The sequence below is a fragment of the Leucoraja erinacea genome, unplaced genomic scaffold (genome assembly GCF_028641065.1).
Source record: "Leucoraja erinacea ecotype New England unplaced genomic scaffold, Leri_hhj_1 Leri_423S, whole genome shotgun sequence".
Classification (NCBI taxonomy): domain Eukaryota; kingdom Metazoa; phylum Chordata; class Chondrichthyes; order Rajiformes; family Rajidae; genus Leucoraja; species Leucoraja erinaceus.
Window position 1 is genome coordinate 22,959 of NW_026576324.1, and position 11,234 is coordinate 34,192.

The 11,234-nt window shown below is 47.4% G+C and overlaps 1 protein-coding gene across 1 annotated transcript; it reads right to left on the minus strand.

Moving 5' to 3' along the window:
- Positions 1-1,618: 1,618 nt before the first annotated feature.
- LOC129693776 (probable G-protein coupled receptor 139) lies at positions 1,619-10,605 on the minus strand. Its single transcript, XM_055630543.1, has 2 exons — positions 10,536-10,605; positions 1,619-2,505 (listed from the first exon to the last, which is right to left on the minus strand). The coding sequence occupies exons 1-2, from the start codon at positions 10,603-10,605 to the stop codon at positions 1,619-1,621; spliced, it is 957 nt and encodes a 318-aa protein (XP_055486518.1).
- Positions 10,606-11,234: the final 629 nt, after the last annotated feature.

The window sequence follows — 11,234 nt, forward strand, 5'->3', positions numbered from 1 at the left end:
AGGCTTGAATGGAATGGACCTGGAAAGGATGTTTCCACTTGTGGGAGTATCTAGACCAGAGAGCACAACATCAGAATAAAAGGACATGCCTTAGGAAGGAGATGAGGATGCATTTATTTAGTCAGAGGGCGGTGAATCTGTGGAATTCATTGCCACAGAAGGATGTTGCGGACAGCAATGAATAATGTTAAGGCGGAGATCGACGGGTTTTCGATTAGTGAGAGTGTCAGGGGTTATGGGGAAAAGGCAGGAGAATGGGGTCGAGAGAGAATGATAGATCATTCAAAGATGGAACAGCGGAGTGGAATTAATTAATAAACCGAATTGTCTAATTATGGTCCTATAACTTATGAAGCCATGAACCTGGCATCATATTCAGCACGTTTATTGTGGGTCGATGGGCTTGTAATTTGCGCTGCACCGTTCTACGTTCAAAGTGAATGCACCCCTTGCTTTAGTTGACATTCAATGAACAACGAGCATTTAGGACCGCCGGATAGGTTTCAGCACCACGGTCAGCAGCCGGGACGTAGTCGTAACTCAGCGGGCCGAGCAGCATCTCTGGATAGAAGGAATGGGTGACGTTTCGTGTCGAGACCGTTCTTCGGACTGAGAGTCGGGGGAGTGGGAGACACAAAGATATGGAAGGGTAAGGTGTGAAAAATAGGCACCCAAGGGGTCGTTGGTAATAGTCATTGAAGAATTGATCATTGTTAGCTATGGCAAGGTGACAACGAAGCATACAAACGTAAAATTTAATCAGGAGGACAGTCAGACTGGACGGAGAGCATGAATAGGGCAGGCATGGAGAGAGGATCCTTCTATCCAGAGATGCTGTCTGTCCAGCTGAGTTACTCCAGTACTTTAGTGTCTCTAGTCGGTGTCATAGATCATAAAGCCACTGGTGATAGGAGCAGATTTCGGCCATTCGACCCATCAAGTCTATTCCGTCATTCAATCGTAGCTGATCAGTCACTTCCTCCAAATCCCATTCTCCTGCCTTCTCCCCATAACCTTTGACACCAGTACTGATGAAGAATCGTTCTTAAAAATAAATATCTACTGACGGCCTCCACAGCCCTCTATGGCAAAGAATTCCACAGATTATCTGCCCTCTGATGAAAGAAATCCCTCCCCTTCACCGACCTGTAAACACGTCCTTGAATTCTGAGGCTATGACATCTAGTCCTGGACTCTCCCACTGGTGGAAACATCCTCTGCTCATCCAGTCTTTTCAAAACATATACTATTCTGTACGTCTCAATGCGGCGCCCCCTCATTCTTCTAAACTCCAGCAAGTACAGGCCCAGTTCTGAAAAACGCTCATCACCTTAACCCACTCATTCCTGGGACCATTCTTGTAAACTTCCACTCAAATCTCTCCAGGGCTAGCGCATATTTCCTCAGATATGGTGCCCGAAATTGTTCACAGTATTCAAAATGCGGCCTGGCCAGCGCCTTATAGAGCCTCCGCATTCATCCCTCTTTTGTATTTTGTAATTGTGGTTCGCTTTCTTTATGTTGCGTTTGCTTTCTTTAATACCGATCCGACTTGCTACATAACTTTTTGGGAATCCTGGTGTAAACCAGCATCTGCTGTTCCTTCCTACACATATGCTCAGTTTGTGATGAACGTGAGCAGCCAATGGAAAGGGTGGGTGATGGTGAGTTTCACCTGTTCCCTGAACTTGGCCTGGGTCAGGGCGTAGATGCAGGTGTTACTGCAAGAGTTGAGATACATCAGCATGGTCCCGGCCTGGGTGACCGTGACCAGCGAAGTCATGTCCATCAGCATCTCCTCCATCACAAACATGACCACCTTGGTCATCCACAGCATTACGAAGCTGCCCGAGATGGCGAAGAGAAGAACGATGGACCTCCTCCTGTTCTCCATCTCGGGGTCCGCTGATTTGCCTCCTGCTCCGGCGCCGGCGCCGCGCAAGCCCTTGCGGGCCCGGCTCGCCACTAAGATGTGACGGACGGTCAGGGCGTTGAGCAGAAGGATGGTCACGTAAGGGATCATGGGCGTCAACACCGTCCCGGCCCACAGGTAGACGGCCCAGGGTGTGGTGGTGCAGAGATTGCGGAGCCGACACACCGGGTAGGGGGCGCGTCCGCGAACCGGCTCGTAGGTGAAGTAGCGCGGGATATTTCGTAGGTAGCTGACGGCGCACACCGCGACGATCGCCACTAAAGCCGCCCGCTTAGTGCAGTAGTGGGGCTTGAGACGCGGGCAGCAAATGGCGACGAAGCGGTCGAAGGTGAAAGCCACGGTGAGCCAGACGGACGAGTCCACGGCCGCCGCGTTCGCGATGCTGTTGACGGCACAGACGCGGTAGTGCAAGAGTAAGGAGTAGGGGAAGTAGAGCGAGGCCAGGTGGTTGAGGACCACGCAGAAGATGATGACCAGCAGGTCCGCCCCGGCCATAGACACCAGGTACCGGACCGTGCAGCCAGCGAGACCGCAGCTCCCTCGGCACAGGATCACGATGGTGATGAGATTCGCTGCGGAAAAAGTAATAAGTGATGGGATCAGAACTATGCCAATCGGCCCATTAAGCCTACTCCGCTATCCAATAATAACGGATCCATCTACCCTTCCTTCCCCATTCTCTTGCCGTCTCCCCCTAATCCGCGACACCCGTACTAATCAAGAATCTATCTATACCTGCCTTAAACATATCCACTGACGGCCTCCTTCTGTGGCAAATAATTCCTTCCAGGTGTAACGTCCTTTAATTCTGAGGCTATGGCTTCTTGTCCTAGAGAATCCCACTAGTGGTAACATCCTCTCCACATCTATTCTATCCAAGTCTTTCATTATTCGATACGTTTAAATGAGGTGTCCAGCCCAGCGCCGTCAAACGCTCATCATATGTTAACCGATGGAATTGAGGGAAAGAGTGAGTATGGTCGACGCCCTTACATCTCCGGAGATCATGTTGCAGTTGTAGTTTGGTCGCGCTTAGAGAACTGTGTTCAGTTCTGGGCACCATGTTACAGGAAATAAGTTGTCAGTCTGGAAATGGTGCAGAGAAGATTAATACCAGGATGTTGCGAGGACTCGTTGGCCTGAGCTATAGGGAGAGATTGAGCAGGCTGGGATTATTCGTAGAACAGGAGGATGAGGGTTAAACCACAGAGGTATATACAATTATGAGAGGAATTGATCAGGTAGACGCACATAGTATCTTGCCCAGAGTATGGGAATTGAGAACCAGAAGACATAGCAAATAATCTGAGGGGTAACTTTTTTCCAACCAAAGGGTGACGGGTGTGTGGAACGAGCTTCCAGAGGCTGGGACTGCCGCAACGTTTAAGGCAGGTACAGTAATAGGACAGACTTGGAAGGTTATGGGCCAAACAGGTTGGTGGCACGAGTATAGATGGGACATGTTGTCGGGTGTGGCATATTGGGCCGAAGGTCCTGTTTGCACGCTGTAAGACTCAATGGATCAATTACTACATCTCGACACAATCCTTGGAGAGTGTATAACGACATAGAACTGTTAGAACCTTTGACCCACCATATGAGTGCGGAACGTGATGCTGAGTTAAACTAGTCTCTTCAGTCTGCAGGTGCTCCACGTCCGTTCATTCTCTGCAATTCCACCTGCCTATCTAAAGCCTTCATTAGTGATCGGAGCAGAATTAGAAAACCTTCATTAGCGATAGGAGCAGCCTGCTGCTCATCGTTCGGTCAGCCGAGAATGGTGTCAGCTGCAACCTTCCATCCATTGACGTACTGTACACGGCAATGGCCAGGAAGTGAGCGGGTAACGCCTTCTCTGACCCTTCTCTCCCTTGTCACGAACTCTTTGAAGTAGTCAATTTGAGAGGCGACCCTGGACTACTAAAGCCGTCATAGCTGGACATGAAAACTTATTTCTACTTCGCTCTACTCAGCAGTCAAACATCGCTTTATACTCCGGTACTTTCTTTTCACGTGTTTAAATTATAATGTTTTATTTTTAATTGTCGGCTATATAACGTGTTTTATCCTGTTGCGCGCAAAGCATCTAAGTAAATTCCTAAATGTATACATATTTGGCTAATAACATTCCATTCAATTCAATTCAATTAAATTAGGCCATTCGGCCATTCAAATCTACTCCGCCATTCAATCATGGCTGATCTATCTCTCCCTCCTAACCCCATTTTCCTGTCTTCTCCCCATAATCACTGACACTCGTACCAATCAAGAATCTATCTATCTCCGCCTTAAAATATCCATTGACGGCCTCCTGTGGCAGTGAATTCAACAGATTCACCTCCCTCTGAGCGAAGATATCAGTCCTCATCTCCTTCCCAAATGTACGTAATTTTATTCCGAGGCTATGCCCTCTGGTCCTAGACTCCCCCATGAGTGGAAACATCCTCTCCACATCCTTTGTATCCAGGCCCAACCGAGCCCAGCCCCTGCATTGTTTTTTACCACCAGCGGAAACATCCCCTCCAACTCCATTATAAAGCAGGCCAAAACTTTGTCCATCCAAAACCATCACATCCTTTCTTTAATGAGGTGAGATGAGAAGAGTGCGAATGTCCCGCGTCCTTTACATCCGCGCCAATTCTTTTGAGAGAGCGGCAATGTGACGGAAACATGTCTGTCCGTGATCCCATCAGAACAGTTTCATTTGGGTTAACCTTCTCCCGCAAAATCCATAAACACCGCTGGCCTGCTCCTGTCCGACTGAAATCATTTCCACGTACCTCGACGCCATCCTATCCCCCTGGTCCAATTTCTCCCTACCTTTTCAAGATACCCTTCGTCTCTTTAATGACCTCCGCTTTCCGCGACCGCACTCCCTCATCTTTACGATGGACGTTCAGTTACTCTACACCTCCATCCACCATGTCGTCCTCGACCACAGAACCATCCAATTCCCCTCTATTAACACTCTAATCTTCCTAGCAGAGTTTGTCCTCACCATTAACAACTTCTCCTTTGAATCCTCCCATTTCCGCCAAGTCCAAGGCGTCGCTATGGGCACGCGCGTGGGCCCCAGCTATGCCTGCCTCTTTGTAGGGTACGTTGAACATCCCTGTTCCAGGCGTACTGTGGCCAAATCCCCGACAACTACCTCCGTTATATTGACGGCTGCATCGGTGCGATCTCCAGCACCCATGCAGAACTCATGCAGTTCAACACATCCACTACGAATTTCCATCCTGCACTCAAATTTACTTGGACCATATCCGACACCTCCGACCACTTTCTTGATCTCACAGTGTCCATCACAGGAAATAGACTATCGACTGACGTCTATTACAAAAACCTCCGACTCCCACAACGATGTGGACTACACTACTTCCCACACTGCTTCCTGCAACTACTCTATCCCCTACTCACAATTTAACAGTCTACGCTGCATCTGCGCCCAAGATGAGGTGTTCCATACCAGGCCATCCGAAGTCCTCATTCTTTACGGAACGGGGGTTCCCCTCTCCCATCATAGATGAGGCCCTCACTCGTGTCTCCTCGGATACCGGCAGTTCCACCTTGCTCCCTCTCCCCATAGTCGCAACAGAGACAGAGTCCCCCTATACCTTAGCCTCCACAACATCAGACGTCGCATATAACACATAATCCTCCGAATCTCTCGCCACCTCCAACGGGATCCCAACACAAGCATCTTTCCATATCCATCCTATTCGACCTTCAGCAGAGACCGTTCCCTCCGTAACTCCCCGGTTAACTAATCCCTTCCCATCCAAACCACCCCCTGCAATGTCCCCCAACATCATCTACTGTATCCGTTGTTCAAGATAAGGACTCTTATGCCCCTGTCCCGCTTAGGAGACCTGAACGGAAACCTATGGAGACTTTGCGCCCCACCCAAGGTTTCCGTGCGGTTCCCGGAGTGTTTTGTCAGTCTCCCTACCTGCATCCACTACCTGCAACCTCCGGCAACCACCTGCAACCCCCGGGAACCGCACGGGCACCTTGGGTGGGGCGCAAAGTCTCAAGAGGTTTCCGTTCCGGTTTCCTAATTGGGACAGAGGAATTATACATCGGCGAGACTAAACGTAGACTGTGCGATCGTTTCGCTGAACACCTTCGCTCAGTCCGCCTGAACCTACCTGATCTCCCGGTTGCAAAACCCTTTAATTCCCCATCCCATTCCCACACAGACCTTTCTATCCTAGGTCGCCTCCATTGTCAGAGTGAGGCTAAACGCAAATTGGAGGAACAAGATCTCATATTTCGCATGAGTAGCTTACAGCCCAGTAATATGACTATTGATTTATCTAACTTCAGCTACCTCCGGCATTCCTCCTCTCTCTCTCTCCCACCCCCACCCAAATTGAAACAGTTTCTCGTTTTCACCCAACAAACAGCTAACAATGACCAGTTTCTTTTAACATCATTACTTTTTTGCCAATCTTTCATCCATTGTTCTTTATCTCTCCACATTACCGTCTATCTCTCACTTCCCTTATCCCTAACCAGTCTGAAAAAGGGTCTCGACCCGAAACGTCACCCATTCCTTCTCTCCAGTGATGACGCCTGTCCCGCTGAGTTACCCCAGCTTTTTGTGTCTGTCTTGGAACAGTTTCATCAGCATGTTGGCGGGAATGGAAGTATCTAGATATCAGGGGAGATTGAATAGCAATGTTACGACATTTTGAGATTAAAATAATCAAGTCTGTAATTTATCCCATCAGATAAAGCGTAAAAAGAAGTTTAATTTGACACCTAATTCACTTTCATATCTCAAGTATTTAAAAGGTTATAGCCATTTTCATACTCGGAAATTAGCATCTTGTTCCCTATTGATTTTCTATGGACAAGCCAAAAAATCTGTGATCGTGTGCTGTCAAAAGGCCATAACCTTCTTAAAAATTAAGATAACTGAATGAAATTTTCAGTTATCGTAGAGTGAACCATTCTGAAACAAATATAAAATAATCTTACTTGGATGACCTGAAATTAAAACATATAATTAGTTAGTTACCCAAGTGTAGCTAATTTCAAAATTCAATTACTAGATCTAAACATCTATCCATTTCTTAATAAATTATTAACATTTTTAAATAGCCCAAGTGTCCAAATAATATTCATAAATAATTCTCAATAAAACATGATTTTGAAATCTCATTTACAATAATTTATAGGCCAAATGGAAGGAATTTAGTGTTCAATTGCTGTAAATTAAAGTCCATTTTAAATCAGCTTTCTAGTGGGTTCCAGTGAACGCGCTGGTTTAGAACGTTCACATTGCGCTGGATTTGTGCTCTCAAATGCCCAGAAAAATACTGCGGGATATAAAGAGCCCAAAATGAGCTACTCGCTATAGAAAACTTTATATACAGGGTTCTTAAGAAGCCCCTTTTAATGTAAAAATAAGGTACATACCTTTAATTGTTTGCTTTGTAAAACCCTGGGGCTGCGAGAGGTCGCGGGTTTACAGAATGATTTTTAAACTACTATAACTATTATACAAGGCCATAAAAACTAATAATACCTTTTGCGACGGGGTCTTTCAACGATTTTTCGTTAATGATTTACTAGGCTGAACATTTTCGATTGCAACAGCCTAGTGAAAATCGCGTTTTAAACCCGCCCCCTCTAAACAGCGCCAAAATCACACACACGGGCTGGGACAGATTCTCAACGACGATTCAGGTAAGTTTTGCAACATACCTAGATTGAATCGCGCGTGATCACTTTCGCTGAAATGCGGGAGGCGGGGGTGACTTTGTGGAGGTACACGCAATGTATCACACAGTCACAAAGCCATAGAGTGATACACTGTGGAAACAGGCCCGTCGGCCCAATTTGACCACACCGGGTATCATGTCGCCGCTACATTAGTCAAGCCTTCCGGCATTTGGTCCATATCCCTCCAAGCCTGTCCTATCCATGTGCATGTCTTACTGCTTCTTAAATGCCGGGATAGTCCCTGCCTCAACTACCTCCTCTGGAAGCTTGCTCCCCATATCCATCACCTTTTGTGTGAAAAGGTTACCCCAAAGATTTTTATTAAATCGTTTCCCATTCACCTTAAACTTGTGTCCATTGGTCCTCGGTTCACCAATTCTGGACAAGACACTCTGTGCACATACACGATCTATTCCTCTCAACATCACCTCTATCAGATCACTGCTCCTGCATTGCAAGGAATAGAGTCCCAGCCTACACAACCTCTGTCTATAGCTCAGACCCTCTTTTCCTGTAACATCCTCGTAAATCCACTCTGTACCCCTTCCAGCTTGACAATATCTTTCCTATACCACGATGCCCAGAACTGAACACAAAACTCAAGATGTGGCCTCACCAGCGTCTTGTACAATAGGATAGTATAGATAGGATTGACACAACGTGCTCGAGCAACTCAGCGGGTGAAACGGCATCCCATGAGATCAATGTTAGCGCGGCGCGATGGCGCAGTTGTAGATTTGCGGCCGCACAGCGTCAGAGACCCGTATTCGATCCTGACTACGGGTGTTGTATGTGCAGAATATGCACGTTTTCCCTGTGACCTGCATGGGTTATTCTCCAGGTGCTACGGATTCCGCCCACACTCCAAAAACATAGGTTTGCACGGGAATTGGCTTGGTAAAATTGTAAATTGTCCCGAGTGGGATAGTGTTAGTGTGCGGAGATGACAGGGCAGAGCGGACGGTGGGCCGAAGGGCCTCTTTCCGCGCTGTTTCTCTAAACTAAACTATACTAATAACTAAACCTCAATGCCACCTCTACAACGGATCATAAGAACCCACTTCTTGCACTATTCTGGACTGCGTGGTTTAAAACACAGGTTTTTGTTCTAACACCTTGCTATTTTTTTGCTCGGACTTCTTTCTTTTTGAATGTGTGCATTGTCCTAGTCACTGTAAGGGTGATGCTGTTACAGACCGATGTGCCATAGAACTGGAAATCCATCCAGTGCGCGCATTTAACAATGAACGCCAGTTGACTTGAACGTGATTCTCCATCTCAGTCCAACCCCATTCACTAAGTCTATGAGCCACTGTTTCACGTCCGTCCCCACTCAGTTCCGCCTCTTGGCCGAACGATCTTCAATATTCCTTCTTCAGTTTCCCCACCTCTCACCATCAGTCACACTTATACACACAAAGAGCCCGATAGAGTACGCCAATAAACCTAGTTTATCTTTAAGACAGCGTGGAGACAGAATTCCCGGTCCACCGAGTCCATGCCGGCCATCGATTAGCCGTCTGAAGATGTGTGACAACCAAAATCATCACCTATTTCTTTTCACCAGAGATGCTGCCTGACCCGCTGAGTTACTCCATCGTTTCGCATCCTGCACATTAGGGGGCATTTTGCACAAGCCGAATAACCCATAAAACTGCAGGTGCTTGCATGCCGGTGGAAACCCGAGCAACTGGAGAAACCCCACGCGGTCGGAGTGCAAACGTACAAACTCCGTACAGACAGCACCTGTCCTCAGGATTGAACTAGGGTCCCTGGCGCTGTAAGGCAGAAACTTTACCGTTTTACCGCCAAGCCACCCTTACGCCCATTTCTACTAGTTTGATCTTGATTGAGTTTAGTCGTTTGTCACGTGTTCCGATGTACAGGGAAATACTTTTGTTGCCTGCTAATCAGCCAGTGGAGAGAAAATACATGATTGCAATCGAACCATTTACAGTGTCCATATACATGATAAAGGGAACAACGTAAGTAACGTTTAGAGCAAGATAAAGTCCTGTAAAGTCAGATCAAATATAGTCCGAGGATCTCCAATGGTGTAGAGAACAGCTCAGGACTGCTCTCCAGTTGTTTTTGTGTATTTGGTGACCCTATGTGTCTGTGATGCTGTTGCATACACTATTTAGCATGTAACTTGAAATTCCCCGTGTGCGCGCATTTGACAATGAACTCCACTTGACCTGAACGTGATTCTCCATCTCAGTTAAACACAATTGTACAAGTCATTTACTCAGTCTACACGCCACTCTTTCACGTTGGTCCCCTCAAAGTGCGCCCCGTGACCGAACGGTCTTTAATATGTTTTCACCAGTTTCCACACCTCTCCCCATCAGTCACAATTTCAGTCCCCCTTATGCACACTAAAGAGCCCGACATAGTATGCCAATAACAAAAGCTTATCTTGGTTTACGATACAGAGAGGAAACTGGGCCATCGATCCACCGAGTCCACGCCGACCCGTCTGATGAAGGGATCGCGACCCAAAACATCGCCTATTCCTTTTCTCCAAAGATGCTGCCTGACCCGCTGAGCTACTGCAGGGTATTTTTGTTTACTGTGCACTGTTTCTATGTTATCCTGGTTTCGCATCGTACTATGGGCAATTTTTCCGAAGCCGATTTTTTAACTCTTTGTCAAACTAAACTCTACCTATTAAGTCGCGCATTTAGCTTGTCTATGGAACGGAAGGACATTCACTGTAACAAGGGAATAGATTGAACCCGCACGTCAGTGCGTTTCAAAACACAAACGCCTACACGGAAACACAGTCGTACTCCTGGCAAATTCAGACCCCTCCGAAAGGTCACACCCGCGTTCGCGCACCGGACGACTCTCCCGTCCACTCACTTACCCGTCACCCCGACAAGTGCCAGTGAATGGTAGAACACATCTTGAACCAACAGGAACACCAGGTCTGTCATCCTTGTAGCGAATATTCAGGTGGGGATGGGGACAGCCCCGCAACTGAATGGAAGAGCGTGCAAGAACGCCTCCTTATGTATGTAGGTCCGGGTGGAACTGAAGACTCAAGAGATTTGGCAGCAGCTACGGAGAACGCAACAATTAGATTAGCTGGTGTACTCGGAGACGGTGGTCGACCTAGCGGGAAACCTATCTGTTTATTGAGATTGCGCAAATAGCGTCTAACGCAACGCTGCTAAATCGTCTCCAGGGACCCTACGGTGCAAACGGGAATAAAATTAAGGGAGTGCAAAAGCGGTGAGACTACGTGCATCTCGCCAAAGTTTGTGCACCAGGGCAACTCAATTATCTTAATTGTCGATGAAGCCCCTAGGAACGGCTGGCTTTTACATCGGGGAGCCTGGAATCGCAGAAAGTGCCATCCCGAGCAAATACAGGGAAGAGAGGACGGTAATTGGAATTAGAATACCCTCTTCACTTCTCTTACCGGAGGTCCCACCGATGGTGTGCACGCATTTCTCACACCATCTCCCATCAATCTCGTCAACCTAATCCGCTTCTTTCCTGCCTACACTCATCTTCCATCGCGTGTCACGCATGTACCCGTTTTTCCTCCTTTACGCTTCTT

What these genes read in the sequence shown, in the direction of transcription:
- LOC129693776 (XM_055630543.1), bottom strand. Translation starts at nt 10,605, where the DNA reads ATGACAGACCTGGTGTTCCTGTTGGTTCAAGATGTGTTCTACCATTCA. An exon ending in GGCACTTGTCGGGGTGACGG is followed by an intron (nt 2,506 to 10,535) that starts GTAAGTGAGTGG and finishes CTTTTTCCGCAG; the next exon opens with CGAATCTCATCACCATCGTG.